This window comes from Tupaia chinensis, unplaced genomic scaffold (genome assembly GCF_000334495.1).
Source record: "Tupaia chinensis unplaced genomic scaffold, TupChi_1.0 Scaffold000489_1, whole genome shotgun sequence".
Classification (NCBI taxonomy): domain Eukaryota; kingdom Metazoa; phylum Chordata; class Mammalia; order Scandentia; family Tupaiidae; genus Tupaia; species Tupaia belangeri.
The window spans coordinates 5381996-5407447 of NW_006160001.1; the positions used below are offsets into that span (position 1 = coordinate 5381996).

Here is a 25452-nt window from a genome sequence, read left to right on the forward strand (position 1 = left end):
TGGAAATCCCTTCTCTACTAAGCACATATTCTCCATTCCTTGCTCCCCCAGTCCCTGGCAACCACTAATCTGCTGTCTCTACTTGTTTGCCTAGTCTGGATATTTCACATGTTTGGAATCATGCAATATGTGGCTATATCTCATTCATTTTTCCATTTATTAATTAGTGGACATTAATTGCTACTGGGGTTTCTTTTATATTTACAGTTGAACCAGACCCTCCTATGAACTTGACTTTGGAAGTGAAACAGCCAGAAGACAGAAATGATTATTTGTTGATAAAATGGCTTCCACCTACCGTGGTCGATACAAGGTCTGGTTGGCTCTCACTCCAGTATGAAATTCGATTAAAACCCGAGAATGCAGCTGATTGGGAGGTGAGTCAGCAGAAGCTTTTTGAAGGAACCATATCCTTTAGCAAGAAGGAACCCCTCATAACTGAAAATAGGTAATTTCTCCTGATTATTATGCCACCATGTTGGCCTCATCATCAGATATGACCCACCCAGGTGTGAAAAGACCTTCTCCTCTCTATGGGGACTGAAGGTGCACATCTTCAAAGCTCTCCCAGAGCGAGTGCCTTGCATTGCACAGCCTCATCCCCCAGGTTCTCACCCCTCCCATCTAAGTACTGTGCAGCTTATAGCTAGACACTTCTGAGAGTACTTACATGATGTCTCAGTGCATTATGTCCATAGTCTGTGACTGTTTGTATTCACTTTAACATATTTTAATGTAAACAAATAATACAGTAAATTAGCCATTATGATATTCCACCTTTAAATACTTTAGTATATGTATATTCTGAGAAAGAAAACTTCCAAACATACCAAAAATAATAGAATCATAAATAGGAAAATTAATTAAAACTCCTTAATATCATCTAACAGTCAATTCAAAGTTTAATTCCCTCTATTGCTTCCAAAATATCTATTTTTAATTTTATTTGTTGAGAGAGAAACAGAGGAGAGAGAAAGAGAAAGGCACCTGGAACAAGGGTCTTCATGCCCTGCTCCATTCCCAGTCTCAGCCAGCCAAGATCATTAGTGCATATGTGTTCCCTGCATACAATGAGGCCTTAGGATGGAAGTACAGGATTGTTTTTTTTGAGAGAGAGAGATTTTTTGCTATAGGGTGCATGCACTCGCTGGAGAGATATAAAGTGAGAAAGTACCTCCCAAGGGCGATGGTCATGCTGCAATCCCTTCTCCTCCATTCCCTCTTGGGATTTTGAGCATGCACACACATACACCTGGCATGGGTTTTAAGCCACCAGATCTAGAACTCAAACTGCAATTGACTACATGGGAGTCCAGCAATGTAATCATTATGCCATCTGCTGGTCCTCAGGATCTTTCCCATATCAGTCCAGTTATATTATTACTGCACCACTGTGTGTCCCCCCATCACCCCCAAATGCCTTTAACAGCTAGTTTGTCCAAGCCAGAATCTACTCCAGAATGACATTTTGTAGCCACTTGTTATATTCCTTTCATTTCAATGCACTCAAGAGGTGGGTCTTTTGTCCTATATAATGTCCCATCCTCATTTGTCCAATGGGGGTGGGGGTAATTTCTCTGTCCCTTTATTTCCTGTAATCAGACATTAGATCTAAAGACTTGATTTAATTCTGTGTGAACAATTTTGGGCCAGAATACTTCAGAGGTGACACTATATACTTCATATTGTATCATTTTCAGGAGACAAAAACCATCTGATTGACCTACCATAAATGAGTCTAAAATGACCCCTGGATTGGGGCGATGACAACCCAATTCCATTATTATAAAATCTTTGTTAAATCTGGGTACTATTACTTCAACATAAAAGAATACCCAGTTCTCATCCACCTCGTATTTTTAACACCAGTTAATAATCCCTAAATCAATTACTTGATTAGGACTTGTAAACTAATCATTTTGTTATTCTTTACATTTATTGACTGGCTGGAGTTAAGGAGGTGGAATAGTTGACTTTTTCAAATAGAGTTCTAAATGTAGAGAGAGATCTGTTGAATTTTTACGTGCACAATTTTTAAGACAAAAGGGATGGAGCTAAGAGGGTGGGATGATGAGAAAAGGTGATCCTCTACAAGTATGATCAGCTGGTGAACTCCTCTAGTAGTTTATTGTTTAGAGGAATTCTCTCTCCTCAGTACAAAAGCCAGAAGTGACATCGTTTTTCCTATTCCTATTTAGACCCATTTTGCTGGGCAGCAAACACAGTTCAAGATCCGGAGTTTATATCCAGGACAGAAATACCTTGTCCAGGTTCACTGCAAGCCGGACCATGGATACTGGAGTAAGTGGAGCCAAGAGGGCTCTGTTCAGATACCTATTGGTGAGTGTCTTGTCTACCTTTTACTTATATTCCAAAATATTTTTTAAATGTAAACATACACATGTGAATAATTTTGAGCTGTAGCCTGAAGAATAAGTAGAGATGGATTTATAATCTTTCTACTAGATACAAAGACATTTATTTGGAAGGATTGCATTGCTCCCTGTGTCACTGTCAATGAGGACAAGTTTCTAGAACAAGGCTGCAGACATGGAATTGGCATGTCTCAGAGGCTTTGATGATCAGTCATTCTACCCTCCCTGCCTGCTCCATTTCTATTATTTTGAAGGTCTAGTCAAGTTCATTGAGTTCTCCCAGAATTCATAAGGTGGTATCCCATCTCAAAGGCATGAATGGATGTATCCTCTCTGATATGGATTACTCCTTGGTCTCTTAAGTCACAGTATATAAGATGTAGTCAGTTCTAACAGAGTGCCATTAAATGTGGTGGCTTGTATTCTATGGGGCAATGGTTTACCCTGCATTTCTAAAGTACTTTATAGTTTAAAAAGTCTTTACCTTTTTTGGTCTTCCCAACCCTCTCAGGTATTCAGAAAGAATACAATTGGCATTAGGAATTAAAAATAAGCATTGGCATTAAATAAAATTGGCATTAAATTTTTTTTAAAAAATCCCTCTACTGGACTGGTCTGAGGTATATTTCATGTTGGGTAAATTCTCTCCACAAGCTAAATGATGTATAGCAATTGAATGTATAAAAGGAAATAATAATAATAAAATAAATTTTTAAGAAGTGAAAATATCCAATCTCCACAATTAGGGGGCTTTCCCAGAACCATTTGGCAAAGTCTAACACTTCTGACAACTTGTCTGGCCAAAGTATTGACTTTCATTGGCTTTGTCTACTGAAAAGAACATTGAAAGGCAAGTTGAGGTTTGCATCTGGTCTAGCCCTGGCTCATACTAAATAAAAACACAGGGTGTAGAGATAGAAGGCCCGAGTTCAATACCCATACTTCAACTCAATATTTACATTCCATATGTAAATCATTCTTTGAATCTCAGTTTCCTCATTTATGAAACAAGGCAATGCATACAAAAATCTTAGTACTATTGATGGCTTTTAGTAAGAATGAAGTAAATGTTAACTTTTATTCGTAGTACTGCAAATGGCCAGGTGATCTTGAATTTCCTTTTAAGGACCAAATAAAAGAATATGATGGGGCCAGCAGGTAGAGTGGTAGTTAAGGTGCTAGGCTCCCTACATGGTCGACTGCAGTTTGAGTCCCAGACCTGGTACTTTAAAAATCATGCCAGGCAGGAGTGTGTGCATGCTCAGAATCCCAGGAAGAAAATAGAGAGCTGCGTGGCTATCCTCCTGAAGATGATTCCTCACTTTCCCTCTCTCCATCTTTCTCTCTATCCAGCAAGCACACATGCCCTATGGAAAAAAAGAATAAGGGAGGTGGAGTTCAGAAATTTGCAGGATACTGTAAAATATATGTAACATATTAAAATATGAATAATATTGTAATAACATTAAACCTGTCATTAATGGTACTCTGGGCTGCAGTTTAAATCTAAAGAGGGACAAAATCTCTTGAGTTCAAAAGTTTTATTCATGAGGTAGGTTGGTTGGTTGATAATGATGCTGTATGTGATCAAAGCTTTCTAACTATTTTTTAGACTTCACCACGAAAGATACAACGGTGTGGATCTTTGTGGCCATTCTCTCGGCTGTCATCTGTTTGATCGTGGTTTGGGCAGTGGCTTTGAAAGGCTATAGGTACTTCACTGTCTCTCAACCCTTCTCCCAATCATGGTTGTCAGGATAATGGCAGAAAAAGATAACACAAATATATGGAAACTTACAGATAATTCAAGGACTTCCTTTTACCAATTAGTTACAGTGTTTATTTCACTCATTAAATAAAAAATTTATTTCACTCATTAAATAAAAAAATCCTTTATCATTGCTTGAAAAAAAAAAAACAGAAAAATGGGCTTATTTGAGGCTGATGCTCTTCCTTCAAACAGAGCAAACTCAGCCAAAATCAAAAGACGCAGGTAATCTACATAATCTACCAACTTCAAAACCAGCCTCCTTCATTAGCCAGAGTAGATTTTCATGTAGGTGCTTGTAATTATTAATTCTCCTCCTCATTTACTATTAGTTTCAGCTAGCTCCAGAACGCTAACTCCTATATACCATAGTCCTTGTAGCAGCTATTTGGAGATAATATTAATCTTTTATAAAATTACAAAGTGAGAAAATGAGGCATTTATCCAATTTTACAAATTATTTTATAGCATGATGATCTGCATCTTTCCACCAGTTCCTGGGCCAAAAATAAAAGGATTTGATACTCACCTACTAGAGGTAAGCGCCAGTGACAGAGAATGTAGTGAGACTCATGACTTTGTAATAATTAACTTGCACATGCACACACAATGCCCATCCATTCAGTCTGGCTGCCTCAGTGGTCCTTCCCCTGCTGTCTCTCCTCATCTGCATGAGTGTCAACAGAAAGTTGTGTGCATAATGAGGATACTCACTGCCGCACTCTTGTCGGGGGACAAGGAGAGAAAGCTGAGAAAACACAGAAATACATAGCAATGCTTTCTTGTTCTGCAAGGTCCACTCATAAGTACAGAGAAAAACATTTTGTATGAATTATCAGTTTAGAAAAAAAGTGAATATTTTGATTAATACAAAGTAAGAACACATTACCACCCTCTCCATCCTGCATTGTGAGGAGCTTCTATCTCAATGTCCTTTACACGAAGCCACAGTAGCAGAATATCCTATTATAATTATTGCTCAGTTTAAGCACCCAGTTGAGATCAGATCAGTGCCGTAAGGGCTGGCATTTGTTATTTGTCAGGGCCCTTTTAGGCTGATTTGAAAAGAAATTAATTTTATTTTGAATTAAAAGAAGGGTTAGAACATTTTTAATTTCTCCCAGGCTGAAATAGTTTCAGTTTGATGTTAAGCTTAGCACTGATAGCTATAAAAGCAATTATCTATATGAAAAAGCAAATTCTATTTGACCCAGCTGTTATGAGGGCAACAGTGCAAAGCATATTATTATAAAAGTGAGTCCCAGAGGTTTTATTAATAGTTTGCATTTGCTTGGGTCACAAATATCAGAGCAGAGATTACAGCCAAAGAATTTGAGCTATAGGTTCAATGCCCCACCATTCAGTCTAGAATTGACCTTTATAGAAAGAACCATCATGAATGTCTCAGCTAACTACTGTTTAGCTCACATTTCAACCTTCTAGCCACAGAAAGTTAATGATAGAAGAGCTATTTTTTGTATCAAAAATAAACATATTTCTTAATTACAGTACTTCTAATTTTCAAAAGTACTTTCCCAGAGGGAAGTATTATTCTCATTTTACAAATAGTGAAATGGAGGTTCAGAGAGCAATTTTTCCAAACTTATACACCCAATAACATGTAACAAAGCCAAGATTTAGACATCAGCACCTGACCTAAATCAGATGATCAGGAAGTAGAGTGGAAAGTGAGAGGACAAAGGGGAAGAGGAGTAGAATAGAGAGGAAGAGGGGGAAGGAAAGAAATAGAATGAGAGAGAGAGAAAAGGAAAAGGAAAAATGGGATAGGTGGAAGTAGGGGAAGGGAAGATAAAAAGAATAGGAAGTTGGGGAGGTAGAGAAGGAAGAGGAACAGCAAGGAAAGGAAGAGATGAGAGTCATTTAATACCACCAGATTCTAGAAGGTGGTGGAGAAGGTGCAGGGGCCAGCAACCACATCTCAGAACAAGTGTACCGGTCAGCACCAAATTGAAAAATAAAGTGAATATCTATTCATGAGCACAGGGATTATGGATGTTTCATAAGCATTTTTATTTACTATTAATAGTTACATGTTTGTTGCTGTTGTATACTATTTGCCCATTAAGCTCATGATCATTTTTACTTAGAAAGAGACTAAGTTAAAATCATGAGTTGACTGGGGTTAGCACATGGTGTGGTGGTTAAGGTGGCTAGATTTTCACATGGTTGACCATGGTTCAAGTCCTGCACCCCATGCCTTGAAAATCATGCCAGGCATCTTTGTGTGTGGCCAAAATCCTGAGAGAAGGGATTACAACATAGTCATCCCCCTCTTGGGGATGATATTTCACTGTCTCTCTCTCTATTTCTGTCCTATCTGGTGAGCACACACACCCTAAAAACAAACAAACATACAAACAAACAAAAAATATGAGTTGACTTAAAGAAAAATATTTGATGAATATCCATGAGGTGATTATGGATAGTCTGGTACACAAATGTCAGAAGTTAGGGAAATTCTGCTAGGCTATTATCACATCCCATCTGCTCATGGCAATGAACAGACACTGCTAAGCTGTGATGCTGATTTGGAATGTTGTGACACTAACAGCTGTTTCTCCTGTGTCTGTGTTTTAACAGAAGGGCAAGTCTGAAGAACTACTGAGTGCCTTAGGATGCCAAGACTTTCCTCCTACTTCTGACTGTGAAGACTTGCTAGTGGAGTTTTTAGATGTCGATGACAGTGAGGTCCAGCAGTTAATGCCAGCCCATTCAAAAGAATACCCAGGGCAAGGTATGAAGCCCACCCACCTGGATAATGACAATGACTCTGGCCGGGGAAGCTGTGACAGTCCTTCTCTTTGGTCAGAGAAGTGTGAGGAATCTCAGGCCAATCCACTCACATTCCATCCTGAGATCATTGAGAAATCAGAGAATCCTGAAACAAATATTATCCACACTTGGGATCCCCAGAGCATAAGTGTAGAAGGCACAATTCCCTACTTCCACCGGGATGGATCCAAATCTTCAACATGGCCTTTCTCACAACCTGGCTGGCACAACCTCCGATCTTCTTACCATGACATCACAGATGTGTGTAAACTGGCTGGGGGCACTGCAGATGCACCGGCCACTTTGTTGGATGAAGCAGATAAAGATGCTCTAGAATCCTCTAACATCATTGAGACTGGAGGGGAAGAAAAGGCAGCTGAGCAGAGGAAAGTGGGAAGTTTCCATCCCAAGACTGAGCAAGACACAGAATGGCTTTTGCCTCAGAAGAAAACCCCCTTTATCTCTACTAAACCCTTCGATTATGTGGAAATTCACAAGGTCAACAAAGATGGAGTTCTGTCACTACTACCAAAACAAAAAGAGAACAGTGACCAGACAGAAAAGCCTGAGGCTCCTGAAACCAGTAAGGAGTATGCTAAGGTGTCCAGGGTTATGGATCACAACGTTCTGGTCTTAGTGCAAGACCCAAGAGTTCAACAGGTGGCTTCGTTTGAAGAATCAGCCAAGGAGACTTCACCATCACCTCAACAGAATCGAGCTGAAAAAGACCAGGCCAGCTTCATTGCAACACAAAGCAACTGCAGACTCCAGCTGGGAGGGTTGGAGTACCTGGATCCTGCCTGTTTCATGCACTCCTCTCACTGATAGCTTGACTAATGAGATGATTGGTTAAAATGTGATCTTTCTTCAGGTGACACTACAAAGTACATGACATGCCATCCACTAGAGAATGCTAGAAAATGTGATTAGGATGACACCACTAAAGCTCACAGTTTGCTCTTTTAAATACTCCATTTTCAACCACTTGTCTTTTGCTCTAACAGTGGACTCCAGAACAAATCATTTTTTTCCCTGTGATTTGTAGATTTACTTTTTGCTTTTAGTTATATTATGTGTTCAATGAAATAAAAGCACATTGCTTAGTATTCTTGAGGGACAGAGCCAATAGGTATGTCCTCTGGAAAAGGCTTTCATGGTTTGGTACATGACAGAAGGAAATGATCAAAATTGTTTACCACCGGATTTGACAGATACATAGAAAATACCATGAAAACTACTTTGGAAAATCAATTGTCTAACCTTTATACTCCTTTCATTTTATTAAGATTACCCAAAGATGACACATTTAAGGAAAGAATGCATTCCAGAACGCCCAATGAATTGTTTACATCAGTTTCTATACCTTACTGATATATTGTCTATATGAAAGTAAAATAATGCCTCTGATTTTTCCCATAAAACAGTTTGAATACATTAGCATGTGTTTCTCTTCCTAAATTTTACTTCATTCTAAAATATCTAGAGGAATATAGTTTTGGAAAGTAAAATTTTCTTGCACAAAAGGCAAATGAACTTCAAATGATAAATCCTTTTAGAATGTTTTCATGCTTGATTTCTGCATGATAAATAGTTTATATTCCTGTTCTATACCCTGGTATTTTCTTAGTGAAAGAAAAATCCCAAAAACTCACTTTAATTTAAAAAATAATCACAGTAGGATGCTAATGGAAATGCTGCCTTACTGTACATACAAATTCTACTTTAATAGAAACCCATAAGTTGAACAATGTATTTTTGAAGACTATTTTTCTATCACTTAGGTAAAATAAAAGACTATTTTCTATCTTCCCAGTAAAGCTGTTTATGTATTCAGTGGGTACAGTATTTTCTGCTGCAAAGTTGCAAAGAGCATTTACAGTACATAGTAGTATATGCCTCCCATGTTAGTGGAGTAAAATGCCATACCAACCCAGAGCCCAATGAGGAATAGAGCGTGAATTACAAAATTCAGTTTCCAACACAATGTAGTGTAGTTTATCTTGTTCTTCTTATTCTTTTCTATCCATATAGTCTAAGCAACAACAACCACTGCCATACTAGTGTTTTCCATCTCTCCACAGATAAGAAATTTATTTCTCCTGTGAGCGTAGGACTATTCTGGGTCTTCTACCCATCTATACGTAGTCTTCATAAAACTCAATGAAAAAGACGAGTGGTAACTTGTAGCACGCTGTTTCAGAGAGAAAAGTCTGGTTTAGTTTGGTTTTTCTAAGTAATCTTGGGCAACAAAACAGTGTTTAAGCAAAACCAGAAGTGAGCATCTTTCTGGAGTAGATCCATTTGCAAAATCTTGGAAAAGCAGAGACACATCAGAGGTCTAAATAAAAGTTCTAGGAAACCAGGAATCTGCAGAGTGATAGGACTAGCTCCAAAGATTAGGATCTGGTACTGAAACTCTCCAAATCAGTTCCAAGGACAGGCTCCCCGACACCAGTCAAAAGTTCAGATCTCCATGTTGAAGGGAACATCTATGACTTGTTTACTACGCAAACTGCCTGCCTCTGTTTTTCATTTAACCTAATGGCAAATCAGGTTGTTCACCAGCTGTGCACGGAGAACTTGAGATCACCTCTCTGAGTTCAGCATCCCAAACTTACAAGCCCATATTGACAGGAACTAGACTCAGATCCCAATGAGATGTTTGAAAGTGAACACACTGCAGTGCTTCCAGAATTGCCGAAGTGTAGATCTCAAGTTCCATTTTCCTACCATATAAATAACCTCTTAGGACTGAGGGAGGCATTTGGGGCAGTGGTTCAAACTTATTTAATTCCCTAAATCCTCTGTATCCAAAGTATCTGAGAACCAACTGCATGGATATCACCTGGGTGCTGTTTGTAAATTCTGTTTGCAGAATCTTGGGTCCCACCTGAGACCTTCAGATTCAGAATCTAGATTTTTACACCCCCAGAAGGTTCAAGTGCATAATGAAGTTTGAGAAATCCTGCCCTAGAAGATCATTTCTGCAAAGGTGATTTTAGTACATGGAAACAATCCTTTCTTGGAAAGTACAAATCAAGTCTGTTTGACTTAAAACAAATAATACTACATGTTAAGAAGGAATAGAAAAATCCATTAGTGGTTTAAGATTGACATAATGGTGAACCTGATACGGATTCACATAAGACAATAATGGCAAAGTATAAACAGCTCCCAAAAGGGCCAAGGAGCACAGCCTACCTGGAGAGGCATTTATCAAATGATCTTCAAAGCCAATACAGACTAAACCTTTCCTGGCATAGTCTAGTCTTCTCCAAGATAAATACAAAGCAATCACTCTTACAGTTATAAAACTTAAAAATAATCTATTATATTTTTGACAAATGCTTTTGAAAAAAAATGTTGTGGCTGAAGACCAAAACTAACTCTCTAAGAAACACTAATTAGCCACTCACTGAGTAAAGTCAAGACCATATTCTACTGTTGATTAGCACTCTTTACTGAATTAAGGGGTTTTTTTTCATGCTTTAACATTATTTTTATCAAGGAGACAGCTATTCAAATGGAAGGACATATTGTCCTGGCTTGTAGTAGGAAATATTTTGCCTTGGAGAGATCAGTTCCCTTTTCTAGACCTCAGTTCCCTATGAAGATGTTGAAACAAATCATCTCTAAGAAACTTTTTAATTCTGACTCCATTGATACTATGACTCAATGAATATTTTCCTGCAAAGATAATTCAAACCAATGCCTCATATCTTAATTAAACTAACAAATAATTGCTATTCATTGTGGAAATACAAAGTAATCTTCAGTGATGTGTTCATTATGCTTCATTTTTAAATCACTAGCTCCATCAAATTTTTTTTAATTATATAAGTAGAGAATTATATTCTTGGATTACATGAGAAGAGACATGAAAGAAAAAGAGACATTTTGAATAAGGCATTAATCTTTAAAACAAAATGCTCTTTGACTCAATCAAGCCACGCTCATTCCTTGCTGAGGTCAGGAGCCCTGAAGTTCTTTTCTTATCTCTAGCTGTTGATTTTCCCTTTTATCATAGATTACAAACAGCTATTGCACAGTTGGCTTAAAGAACCTTATGTTTAAAAAAAAAGTCATATTTTTATAAACAAATACTAAATGTTCAAGTTATAAAGCACATCAAAACTGGATATAGTCAATGGGTGATTTATGGAAGCTTATGCCCCAATCAGCAAAATGTTCTCTGATCAGTTTTAATGAGTGTATATGAGGTACTCGAATATGAGCACAAGTTATTATTCATTGTGTCCTTGATATGTAACAGAATCTATGTTTTGCTAAGTGCCTAAGACCAGTTGTAGTCAGCTATGTACTAAAGATTCACTTTAGCTGGTTTGATCTTTAGGGGTCAGTACCTGACTGCCTGTACCAGATCAAGGCAGTTTGACCCTTTGCCCTGTGGTAACACAACTGAGTTAGAAAAATCCCTAGTTAAGGAGCACCTGGAGGCACCTGAGCTCTAGGAAGCACTTTGGCGCTGGAGGAAATCTGACTCTTTGTGAGCTGCCCACTGTTTATCCATCACTTGCAGAAAGACCTGGCCCTGCCTTTAACTTCCCTATATTCTTAGAGTAGTCAAGGAAGAAACAGATTTGTACATATTTTACAAAGTGCCTTTCTTTACCTTTTTAAAAAATTTTCATTTTGCAAAAATCTATTGATTAGGAAGTAAAACTTAACTTATACAGATTTCTATTTTATGTAAATGAGTGGAGAGACCAAAAAAAAAGAAAAAAAAGGGAATTACAAAATGGTGTATGAACCTATAATAAGCTAATGTTCACTGGATTTTTTTTTTATTGCATGATTAAATTACCACAGAACTGATGTAAACAGTGTAATTTACTTTGCTTGATAAGAAACTGAGTCTGGCTAGGAATTTGAAACAAGCACACCACCATGTGATTTGAGACTCAACTTGAAAAGCTATTGATGTGCTTTTGAATTGTCATTGAACCTCATGCCAGGCCTGAAAAAGACAATGCATACGCACTTGAACTTTGCACACAGACAGAAAAATATTAATGGCTTTGAATTTCTGTCCCCAGTGTTGGTAACACAAATCTGCCTTTGATGAAATCTTTATGTATACTTCAGTGAGCAAATTTCCTTTTCTGCCCGTTTGGCTCAAGTCCAATACCATCATCACTAGGATGTCTAAGTCACAACATAAGGGGGTCATTTATCACTTTCTGTCTCTCTGTAACTCTCTGTCTCTCGCCAAGCATGCATACCCTATAGAAAAAAACTCTCAAGAAAAATAAAATAAAAATAAGAAATTCAAGCCCACTTTATCTTGAATTATTAATTCAAAGGCCATTAATCAAACCCAAATTATGTAGATGACTAGGTACTGGAGGTCTTAAGGTAAAACTTAAAAATACAAAATGATTGCTTCAGAGCTCATAATTTAACCAGAAATTATAATTATGATTTGAACTTATTCCATGATGTAGCTAATACACTATCTGCAAATCAAACAGGAGTTCTTTCCCCAGACTTTTGATTTTTCGGAAGGTGATTTTAGTCTGGGATTTGAATGAAAGAAAAAAATGCAAAAAAAGAAAAAGAAAAAAAAAGAAAGAGAGAAAGAAAACAAGAAAGCGAAAGAGAAGAAGAAAAGACAATGGGATGTTTCCAGATATTTGGGCACCTCAGGATTCTACAAAATGACCAGAGTAGCCCACTAAACCTAAATTTTACCAGACATGGCAAATCTACAATCTATTCAGTGTTCTGAGTTTATTGCTAAAAGGTGTACATAATTCATAGCACCATATGCTGACAGCTGTGTTGTACACATCAATTACTTTGATTTTCACTCTGATCTCAATTTAGAAAGCATTGAAACATTAAAAGTGAAAAAGCATCCCATTTATATGGTTATGGTCAATGGATAGAGGGACTCTCAGATCATTTTAGTCTATTAATTAATTAACATTTTACATGCTGCTGATTAAAAAGGAAGGAATTAATTCTTAAAGAACTTCAGAAACTGCAGTAATAATATAAAAACCCTTAGTAGTTATGGTCACATTATGCTTCACCTTGGTAAACTTTAAAACATAATCTGGGTTTTTCTGTATGCATTTTGCAAATCCTGGGAGGGAAAATTCTTTTTATCATGTTATCCAAAATTGAAAAGCTATCAGACAAAGATACCTCTGAAAAAAATTGTTTTATAAAAATTCTGAAAGAAAAATGATCTTCAATTTTTAAAATAACTACCTCCCTATGTATCCTAATATCTTTCCTTCAAAGCTACTTGTAGTTTAGAAATGAAAGATGTCATGTCTCATGTTTGACCATTTTCTGGTGGCATATTTGATATATTTGACATATGAGGTTTCTGACATTAAAGTAAGCATTATATTATTTTATATTATATTGCTTTGTGTGGTTCAAAAACAGCCTGTGCTACATTGAAATATAAAATCCTCATGTTGTGAAGTTCATCATGAAATACAAATGAAAATCATTCTTTAATGACTTGCACTCTATCCACATGTAGTCTTAATATGATTGTGTCTATGTCTGCAGAACAAAATTGAAAAATAGGTCATTGTATATTTCTGTTGAAACCGTGGTTGTACTAATGTTTTCTTAATCTTTGTCCAGAAGTAATATCATTGCCATTGTACAGCTGATCTGGGGTGTTAAGTGTTTAAAGTACAATCCAACAATTGTTTAGAAGTCAACCCCTCAGCTTCGCTTCATGTGACTGCTGATGCTTCTTGAATGTCCTTGGTTTCAGAAGGCTCGCTTTTGTGCTTCATCGTGCACTTTAAGTCATTTCAAAGTCTCATGGGGAAACCAAAGCAATCTAGAACCAGCCTGTTGAATGATTGTGTCTTCTGTAAAGCCATATTGAAGATTATTATTTTCAAAGCTACCACTACCTCTGCCATTCCTCTTACCCTAGAATATGCCAAGCAAAATTCTTCAACATTATGTAGGAGATTAGAAGTGACTGTAATAATAAATTGCTGGAGTTCTTTATTTTTTTTTCCTTACCATAAGAATGTACATTCTAATTCACCACTTTGCAAGTTTATGCTGAGTTTTCTGAAAAACCATTTTTACATTTTTATATAACGGGCTGACCAATAAGGATCAGAAAGAATGTATAGTAAGTTATCAGATGAAAACCCAACAAAACCATAGAGTACAGGTTTTTTCCCTAAATGTTAAGTTACCTCAGGGTGGTGTCTGAAGCCATGATCATATCTCTCCTACCCTTGATCTCCTGATCCTCCCCCCCCCCACAGAAATAAATATTTTCCTTATTTGATTTTAGCCTCAAAAATTATGGGATGGGGAAAATCAGTAATTTATTAGAAATAATCATGTTTCTATCTTAAAGATTTGTTTCTGTATATAGTTATTATAATATCTTTTTTTTTAACCTTAAACAACTATAGAAGACTATAATCATCTGGTTTATCTTCCGTTTTTCATTCTGTAAATCTTTGGTTATTGCACATTGTTATTTGTGTTTTCCATAGATTTATTCATTTGTCTCCTTCCATTTCGAGGGGACAACATAGACAGTTAAATCTTTGTCAAATAGTATGAGAGATCATGCTAACTGCTGTTATCGTACCATCTTCATTTTTACTGCATGCCATAAACAATGCTTGCCAAACAAAATCTGAGACATCCCAATATAATATGGTCATTATATTTCTACTCATGTCATTATTGAAAATAGCCAGTTCAGTCCCTGGTTCAATAAATGTTTATTACCCTTACCAGCATTTCCTCTATTTTTTTTTATATGGAATGGAAATGAGCAGAATAATAACTGTGGCTGAAAGCAATTTTCTTGAAGATTATTTAATCAGGACATTTTTATAGAAGTTGGACCTAAACAAATTTTTCCCCTTTATCCTTACCCTTCCATGTAATTACAAGACAAGTTTCCCATCTTCACTCATCCCTTTTGCATGAGTGGATGCTAATAATAAAGTGAGGTTGAACTAGGTGCAAGGGGATCAAAAAAGGTCATGTAAATATTGTGAAATAAAGAAGGTACCAAACCTTTTTTTCTTCAAAAAAAAATGTTATCCCTTTGAAGTATATGATTCACCCCTATTAGCAATATTTTTCTAACCAAATCTATCAGGTGAAGTATAAGTGAATTCTTAATAATATTTTCCTTTTTTTAAAATTTTCCAGAGAGCATGTGTACTTGCCAGAGAAAGACCAGGGTATGTGGGGAGGATGAGAAAACACCCCCCATGGGGGATGGTTTCACCACGATCCTTTCCCCATTTCTCCCTCCTTTTGGAATTTTGGGCATACATGCACATGTGCCCAGCATATTTTTCCAACCAGCCAGTCTAGGACTTGGACAACGCAGTGGGCCATGTGGGATCAAGCCACCTTAAGCGCTACACCACTGGCTGGTTTAGTAACCTTTTACTTTTAATGGAACTACCGGTCTAGACATCTTCATCTACAGTTCAAATTCACGTTACAGAATTGTGAAATGATGTGAGATCTGACTTCACACATTCTTCTGTGCTTCCTATTAATTCTCTTATTCCATGCCTTCAGAAGAATGAGAAATTCGTTTCTTACGGGAGTGTATGCTCTAGAACATGGCTTCCTCAAAGAAACACTGACTTTCCCCTGCTTATTAAAGCTATCTGCCTTTAATTCTTGGGCCCACTTGCACTTCTAAGCCACAAAATTTAGATTGTCAGAGAGCAAACACAGGATTCATACAATGAATGATGAGGTGGACAAGGAATTTGTAACTAATTTTCCAAAAGAATTGCATGTGTTTTCCTGAAACAGAAATTATGCATTGTCACAGCTTCCCAGAATCTCATCTGAAAACTTAACCCAGTCACTTTCTACAATTACTAAGTACTTTATATGTTCTAAATGTTTTCTTTTTTAAGGAATTAGAGGTAACAACTTCCATTTAATAGAACCATTGGAATCTTTCAGTAAGGGAGCAGATTGGGATGGGAAATGGTGGGAGAAGAGCATAAGAAATAGATTATTGATAAGCCCCAATGTGGACCTTCCTGGCCAGGATAAGGAAAGAACAAATCCTGCTGGTTTTACCTTTAAGAGTCTCTCCAAACTGTGCAGATGAAATTGAACCTGGTTTTGATGTAAAGTGTATTCTACTGTGGTTGTCCTGACACCTAAATTGAAATTCCTTTATCTACAACCTCCTCCATCCAACCCACCTTCAACTCCTACTGCAAATGTTAAACATTTTTCTCTTGTAATAATCAGGTGCACATTAAACACATGCTTAAAAATGGACTTGAAGCACAGATATTTTTAGGAATGCGATCAAATATTTTTAAAGAAAAAGCTAGAGGATGTCAATCATACCAAACACTGCATACATGTTGATTGGCAAACACTGGTATAAGAAAAGGGAGCTCAGAAATTTTTATTGCTGTATTTACAATGTGTTTGAAAGAATTTGTAAATGCCACAAGTACATTTTTAAGGTGACACATTTGCTCCTTCTAAATATTAAAATTTACAAGGTAAGCTTAAATGACATTTGCCGGTAGTTTTCATTTACATGATCAATGTTATATTGTTCCTGAACTATGTAACTTTGATGCATTTTTCAATCCTTTTACAGAGCAAATGCTTTTGCAATGGTAGCAATGCTTAGTTTAAATTGACTTAATAAATTATTTCCTGAGCAATGCTTTTTGGAAGGTCTTTTTATATATATGAAACTTTCATTACATGAAAAATACAACTTGAGACAAGTTTTTCCTTTGCTTCAGTGACCCTTATTAGAACATATTTTCTAAAAGAAGGTGGGAAAATAGAATTATAAGCCTCTCTGGAAATAAAATATGCAGACACATGCTAAAACATTTTTCTTAGGACTCTCATCCATGATACTTTTTTTCAGGCATGAGTTTTTTGCATGCATTTTCAACGCTTTCTCTGATTTGACTTTCCTATTAATTCTAAATCAAAACCAAATCTTGTTTCCAACTCAACTAAATTCTACATCTCTCTACTGCCCTCATGTTTCATCAGCCTTTATTCAATTGTCAGACCCAAGCTTGAAAAATGCAAACATACTTGAAAGTATCCCAAAGTTCCTTGAACCTCTTCCTGGGAAAAACAAGAATGATCAAAAGGAGAGTTTCCAAAGCTAAGATAGAATCAACTTTCCCAAAGGAAAGCAAAGCCACAAATCTCAGTGCCAAGCATTCACATTGTCTTTTGTTCCACCTCTTTCCACCTAGAGTTATTCTACAGTTCGCTTAGAACTTCAGCTGTGATTAACATTTCACTTGTGATCTTTTGTTTATTGCATAAAATATTTCAGAAACACTTGAAGACTACATAGAAAAGAATATAACAAAGACCTAATTTACCAACATCCAAATTTCATAAATATTAATATTTTCCCTATCTGTTCCAAACTTCTTAAAATTAGTGAGACATCAAAAATCTAGTAATTTATATCACGCAACAAACAAATTTTCTACTTCTCAGGGCCAGCAGATAGCATGGTGGCTAAGGGCACTGGATTTCCACATGCCCTACTTGCGATTTGAGTCCCAGATCTGGCAGCTTGCTTTCTCGTCTTCCCCTTCCTCTCTCTCTCTCTCTCTTTCTCTCTCTCTCTCTCTCTCTCTTTCTCTCTCTCTCTCTCTCTGGTCATCAGATTAAAAAATAATAATAATAACAAATGGAATTAAATAAATAAATAGTTCTTTAAATTTTCTACCTCTCCTTCCAGTTGTTATGAGAAGTCTTCAAAAAGTTTCTTAAAAAGGTATACTATGAAAAACTATGTAGGTTTTTCAATTTTGGGGGGGAGGAGCACCAAAATAAGCTAGTAGTTTAATCCCATTTTTCAAAAAAATTTTTGAAGTCCCTTCGTACATCCTTCCTATTTTATTTTTAAAATGCATCTACCACAGATCTATATATCCATACATAATATATGCAATTATTGTGGATGTTTATAAACTTTACATACATAATAGCATATATCAGTATGCACTTAAATTTTTTCTTATTTCCCATTAGGCTTTTGAGAAATGAATGACTTACTTATTAGTTCTATCTGCTGAAGGTAGTTTATACATTAGACACAAATTATTTATTAATCTCCCCATTGATCAACTTTTTAGTTCTTCTATTATAAATGACTCTACAATGAGTTTTCTTATGCAATATAATTTCAAGTATGTGCAAGAGTTTCTCCAGTATATACATCTACCGGTGGGATTATTGGCTCATATAAAGTGAATATCTTAACATTTCCTAGGTACTTACAACTCACTTTTTCTGCAGAGTAATAGTGTCTATGTGTACTCCTGCCATCAGCCGCAGGAGTTTTCATTTACAATTACCCTCTTTATAACTACCTGATATCATCAGAGGTTTTAATTTTTGACAACATGATGAGTTTACAAGGATAGATAGTTACTATTTTAATATTTATTTCCCTTATAATTCCATCTTATACCTGAATAACTCATCTTTTACCTGCTTATTTCTTCTGCCATCTTTGTCATCTTCTGAGTTTCTACATGTACCCAAACCTTAGCCTGAGCTTCTATTCTGGTCCATTTGTTTATTTGTTTATCTCTGCTCTAGTACTTCTCTGTTTTATTACCATAGTTTATACAAAGTTTTGTTTGTTTGTTTTGAAACTTTTTATTTTAAGAGGTTTTTGCTTTAGAGTGCATGTGCTCACCAGACAGAGAAAGAGACAGAGAAGTGAGAGGGAAAATGAGAAACCACGCTCTGGGAGAATGGCCACACTACAATCCCTTCACCTCCATTCTCCTCCTGGGCTCTTGGGCAAACATGCACACATGCATGCACACGTACCCAGTGTGATTTTCTTTTTTGTTTTTTTTTCTTTTTTGAGAGTTTTTTTTTGCAATAGGGTGCATGCACTCACCAGGTGCATGCACTCGCCAGACAGACAGAGAGAGACAGAGAGACAGAAAGTGAGAAATCACCCCCTGGGGGGATGGCCACGTCACAATCCCTTCTTCTCCATTCTCCTCTCAGGAACTTGGGCATGCACGCACATGCACCCGGCATGAGTTTAAGCCACTGGGTCCAGGATACAAACCGCGGTAGACTACATGGGAGTCCAGCGACATAGCCATTACACTAACTCCTGGTCCCCCCCATGTGATTTTCAAGTCACCGGGTCTGGGACTTGAACCACAATTGACCATGTGAGAGTCCAGCAACATAACCACTATGCGATCTGCTGGTCCCAAAAAATTTTTCTATCTGGTAAATTAATTTCTATCCATTTTATACTTTTCTTCAAAATTATTATGGCTAATCTTGGCTACTTATTCATCATGTATTTTGAAATAAAGATGTCTTTAAAAAGTATATTGGAAACTAGATTATTATGCATTGAATTTATGTATTAATTCTAAAAGAGGTTACTACTTTGTAATATTGTGTCTTCCTAATCATGAACATAGTATATCTCTTCATTTTCATTAGTCTTCATTAAAGCTTTTTACTGTTCTTCATAAATGTTTGTGTTTTATTAGATTTACTCCTAGGCACCATATATTTTTATAGTTATTGTAAATAGTATCTTTTTAAAAAATTACGTTATTCTGGGTTGGCAGGTGGCATGGTGGTTAAGCCGCTGGACTGCCACATGAACGACTGTGGTTTGAGTCCTGGACCTGGCGGCTTGCTTTCTCACTCTCTCTCTCTCTCTTTCTCCCCCTGGTCAACTTTAATAATAATAGTGATAAAAAAATTGAATGAATAACTTTTTTAAAAAATTATGTTATTCTAAGTATTAATAGTTGTTGCTGGTGTGTAGAAACATTCGCTGATTTCTAAATATTTATTGTGCATCATGCAGCCTTACCAAACTACAAGTAATAGTTCTTATCGTTGTAGCTTTTCTTGTATTTTCCATTTTACAATTACATCATGAGAAAGTAAAAACTTTGTTTCTTCTTTCTAGTCCTTAAACATCTTTTTCTCTTTCCTGATCTTATTTCTTGAGGCAGAGATTATAGTGCATTGTTAAATAGAAGTAAAGTAGTTAACATTCTTTCTTGATCATGACGTTAAAGACAAGTTACTGAAGTTCACTATTAAGTATAATGCTTTGTGTAGGCATTTACAAATTCCCTTAGTTGTGTTAAGGAAATTTATTTGTATTCCTACATTGCCAAAAATTTTTTTATCATCAATTATTATTAAAAGTTTTCAAAAACTTTTTAGATCAATTGATACGATCATGTGGCTAACTAATTTTCTCTGTTAATTAGGTAATGTGTAAATTATTATAGATAATTACTTTAGAGAATATATTCTCTAAATATATAAATATGTTAAATTCCTCTTGTATTCTTCAGATAAATCCCAAGTTGGTCATGATGTGTTCTGCAATCTCTATTAGATTCAATATGCTAAAATTTCATTTAGGATGTTGGCATTTATAAGATTCATCTTTTTCTATTTGAGATATTATTTTCTGAGATGATTTTTTGTTTGTTTTGTTTTTTCTTTTTGCCATAGGCCACGTGCACTCACCCAAGAGACACAGAGAGAAGGCAAGTGAGAAATGACTGCCAGGGGAGAAGGCCATGCTGCAATCTCTTCTCCTCTATTCCCCTCTTGAGATATTGGGCACATGTGTCTGGCACGATTTTCAAGCTGCTGAGTAGGGACTGGAACCTTGGTCAGCTATGCTGGAGTCCAACACAGTAACCACCATACCACCTGCTGGCCCCCCTGAGGTGATTGTTTAAGTAAGCTAAAATACACTAGAATTATGAAAATTTCTACTTCTTGTCATTCTGTCCATTTTTTGCTTTATGTATAATGAGCTGTACTATTAGGTGCACAAAGATTTAAATATTACTAATGTACTATCTCTTTCATTGTCAAATATGATCCCCTTTAACTTTAATGATTCTCTTTGTCTTAAAACCTATTATTTTTCACATTAATATTGCTAACTATCTTTCTTTTGGGTGGTAATATTCTAGTAAGTCTCTTTCCATTCCTTTACTTTCAATTGTTTCATGTCATTATATTTTCAGTATGTCTTTTATAAACATTTTGGTTCTCATTCTGAGAATTGTTTTCTCTTAGGAAAAAGATAGTTCTCTTTTTTTTTCCACCTGATAAATCCTTCTTTAATTTTTATTTTGCAATCTTAACTATTTAAATCAGTCAATTCCATGCTAATTATTATAAGGACAGGATATAATTAAATGCCCTTATCAGATGATCATTGTGCCTGAGCACCCCACAGTAGGTCCAGTTCTTTCTCTGAGTAAGTACAACTCCAGTTATAGGGAGCCAAATTCTAAGGAACATCATTCTATTGTGATTGGAATTGTGCATAGCTGTGAAGTTCAAAAGGAAGAACAACTGGAGAATTTCAACCACTAAGAATGTTGCCTTACCTCGAAAAGATTTCTGTTGTGCTTTCTGCCAAAGGGGGGAAAAAAGACTAATGTGCATTTGTAAGAGCCTCCTTTAAAATACAAACCTTCCCCAATCAAATTATGTCAGTCATTGTACAAAATTTTGTATTTAACAATACTTAATGAACATTGTGTTTCAGGCCATGTGTAGGATACAGCTGGCAACATGGTTGTATTCTTTGACCCCTGAGGATTACAGCCTAGTGGGAAGGTCAGGGTAACCCAGGTGTCCCCATATTGCTCCCAAATGTGAATTAATTTATTTTTATTTTCTTCATTAGTTTGCTAGAGAATACATGTACTTGCCAGAGAGAGAGAGGAGAGACAAATAGAAAAAGAGACGATAAGTAAGAAATCACCTTCTAGGGGGGTTGGCCATGCTGCAAACTTTTCCCCTCCATTCTCTTCATGCACACACATGGACATGGCATGTTTTTCAGGTCATCAGGTCTGGGACACAAACTATATTGTGGGATCCGTGCAGGATCCCATGCCTTAACTATCATGCCACTGGCTGGCCCAGAATGACTTTTAAAAAACATAGTTTGGCCCAAAAGGTTAGTCCTAATAAATACAGAAAAGGTCTATGATTTTGCATCATGTTTCAAGAAAATCAGTATTACATGGGACTCTTAAGAGTTTCGGTATCTGATTCACAACTCCATACAGTTATCTTCTTAGACTCCTGCTAGTCTCTATAGCACTGAAATTGAATATCTGTACTAGGAGGTATTGAACAGATACCCTGCATACACCATTTTTCCTAGTCCATTAGCTAAGAAATGGAATACCTGTAATATGGTTCCAGCAAAGTAGATTTTAACTGAAATCTTTCAAAAAAAAAATTGCATTTCCTCCAATTCCTAAGTGAGTTGGGGAAAGAAAAGGATTCCTTTGGAAAAACTGCTATTTATCTTTAGTGATTCTTACTGAACCCTACTCTGTCATCAGCAGAAGGCCTGGGGACAAAGAACAAAGTCCTCAGTTAATACTCAGAACTTAACTGATAAATCATTGGTGAACCTGTGTGCCAAAACCTTATAATTATTAACATAGCAACAGAATTTTCAAGTTTCCCCAGTTGCCAATTTTTTTTTTCAAGAAGAAATCCCAGGACCAGCAGTTAGCATAATGGCTATGTCACTGGACTCCCACGTAGTCGACCGTGGTTTGAGTCCTGGACCCGGTGGCTTAAACTCACACCGGGCGCATGTGCGTGTGTGCCCAAGATCCCAAGAGGAGAATGGAGGAGAAGGGACTGCGGTGTGGCCATCCCCCCTGGGGGGTGATTTCTTGCTTTCTGTCTCTCTGTCCCTCTCTGTCTTTCTGGCGAACACACACGCCCTATAGCAAAAACCTCTCCAAAAAAAAAAGAAGAAGAAGAAGAAATCCCAACACCTCCCTACCTGATGAAATATATTCTGTACCTTCAAATTTATTTTCTGAAAAATAGAGAACTTCAAGGTATAGAACCCTCCTGTTTACAATTTACACTAAAGTACCTCCTTATCTTCTAATGCCTTAGGTAAAATGGAGAAAATTATACCTGATCTTCCTGAAGAAGAGAGAAGGAAGAGACTCAAGGCAGATATCTCTCAAAATCCCTTATACAACTCAGAAATGATATCCATTTGATTTTAATTCTATCTGTGAACCTAGAGTAAGATCTTATTATAGATAGATATTCCAAGTGACTCCAAGGCTGAAGATATAAATCTGGAAAGAATCTATTTTTTCTTTTCTGACTAGTTTTCTAATTCAGTGGATAGAACGATAATTTAATATAGGTCAAAAGACTCAACATCTTTGGGACCAGCAGTTAACATAATGGCTATGTCACTGAACTCCCATGTAGCTGACAGCGGTTCAAGTCCTGGACCTGGTGGCTTAAACTCACGCTGGGCGCGTGTGCGTGCATGCCCAAGATCCAGAGAGGATGATGGAGGAGAAGGGATTGCAGTGTGGCCATCCCCCCCGGGGAGTGATTTCTCACTTTCTGTCTCTCTGTCTCTGTCTTTCTGGCGAGAGGATGTGCCCTATAGCAAAAACTTCTAAAAAAAAAAAAAAGATTCAACATCTTGGAAAATGGGTTTCATACAATGTTAGTTGACAGAGCATGATGCTCTGTGGGGCAGTCCTGTATGAGAGGGTTCTCGGTTCAGATCCAGAAACCTCTCTAAGTACATCAGGCACACATGTGCCCATAATGCTAGACTGTCTGAAGGCTGGAGTTTCATTGTGGATTCAAGACCCTGTTAGGTGTACTGCCTCTCATCCCCCTCCCTTTATTTCTCCCTTTTTCTCTCATTCGTGGAGAAATAAATTAACACAAACTTAAAAAAATGTTTTTAAAATGAAGTCCAAGGGATATTGCATACCACTTCTGTCATGAGAGGACACAAAAAGGCACCAACTATTAAGAACGGTCCCTCACCAAACACTTACCACCTTGTCATTGGACTTCCTAGTTTCTAGACGTATGGGAAATAAACGTCTGTTGTTTATCAGGTGTCCAGTCTAAGATATTTTGTTATAGACACCCAAACAAACTAAAACAGTGGGCAAGAGCTTTCCAAAATAAAACAAAATATGTAATGAAATACCATGAAAAACTTAGGGAAGGTGACTCAGATCTGTATTTTTTGTATGACAAACTACATTATTGATCATAGGCCATTTATACGATGGCATGCATATTGCTTTAGTTTGTTTTAATAAAAAAAAAGAAAACCTATTATGTTATGATAATTAGAATATATTTTTCCTTTTAAATAAAGAAGGTATAACTTCTCACTTCCCCTCTTGAAGTTATTCAAAATGCACTGTTTTGGTTCCCTACTCTAGGTGGTCCCCAATGTTGGGTGTCTCTTACCTCTTACCAATCTTCACTTTACAGCCCAATGAAAAGCCCAAGTCAAGGGTGACTGTAGCCTACAGGGTTCACAGAGGCAAAATCAATTCAATCCAGCAGAGCTGAAAAGCAGATGCCAAACTTCAAGAACACATTTTCTCCCCTCAATCCAACAGCAAGACAGATCTGAAGCCATCATGTCCACTGACTTCCGTGACATGAGTGTCTCCTGCAGCAGCTGACCACTGGACCATGTAGTCACTCTTTCTAGTCTCCAAAGCAGAAGGAGCAGGTAACCTACACAGAATAAGACCATTTACAATGAATTTAAAATACTTGCTGTGCTTACCTGTGCCCTCCTCTCTAGCAGACATTTGGGATAAAAGGTTGTTTCCCAGGTGTTGCTGGAGGATGTCACCAAGGCAACTGTCTTTCCTGTAGGATGATTCAAGATTCTCTGCATCTACCAACCCCACCTTTTTAATCCCTCACCCAGTTCCAATTGCTTTATCACTGTCCCCCCTTAGAAATACCTATGCAAAGCACATCATTTCCTATTCTGAAGCAGTTGGAAATCTGAAAGAGACATACTTATAGGACCTAGTGAGATCTTAAAAAATATGGACCCTGAGTGTAGGGGAAAAAAAGGCACATATTTATCTAAATTAAAACAGCATTCACACCAAACAATACATATTATACAAGGGTACATGCCAACAAAAAGATAAATATTGATACTAAACACACTAATAGTTGCCTCTGAGATTGGAGGTAGAGAGACACAGGAATGATAAATAAGAATTTAGGAAATTGAAAATATAATACAAGTAAAGCTCACTAACTCTTCAGCTCTCAGCATCTTACTTCATTTAGGCACCTGAGATGAGCAGCTATCCAGAGCCATACTGCTTGGTACCTTCTTCTCTTTCCCCTGGAATGCCCCTTCCCCATTGTTCTTTTTCCCTTTCTCTATAAGGCGCCCCTTTATTCATTCACTTCATACATATCCTCCTTCTCACTCTCTTATTCACATTCGTTTTTTAATCTCTAACACCTCCAACCATAAACTGAACTTTCCTTTACACCCAACACTACCCTCCCTCAGAAAGCATCTCACCCCTGTGGAATACAAAACTAACCAAACTAGCCCAGGTGGCATATGCTTTGTCTGCTAGCCTTCTCTTTCCTTCTTTCTCCTCTCTCTCTCTT

At 36.9% G+C, this 25452-nt stretch overlaps 1 protein-coding gene across 3 annotated transcripts in view; it reads left to right on the plus strand.

Annotated features, from left to right (window-relative positions):
• PRLR (prolactin receptor) overlaps positions 1 to 8403 on the plus strand; it is a 203513-nt gene extending 195110 nt beyond the window's left edge. For all 3 annotated transcript variants that reach the window (XM_014590838.2, XM_027774884.1, XM_027774885.1), the window contains exons 6-10: positions 208 to 377; positions 2199 to 2340; positions 3988 to 4087; positions 4612 to 4681; positions 6745 to 8403. In XM_014590838.2, the coding sequence (XP_014446324.1) occupies positions 208 to 377; positions 2199 to 2340; positions 3988 to 4087; positions 4612 to 4681; positions 6745 to 7761 (1499 nt within the window). In that variant the 3' untranslated portion in view covers positions 7762 to 8403. The remainder of the gene's footprint in view (positions 1 to 207; positions 378 to 2198; positions 2341 to 3987; positions 4088 to 4611; positions 4682 to 6744) is intronic.
• The last annotated feature ends 17049 nt before the right edge of the window (positions 8404 to 25452 follow it).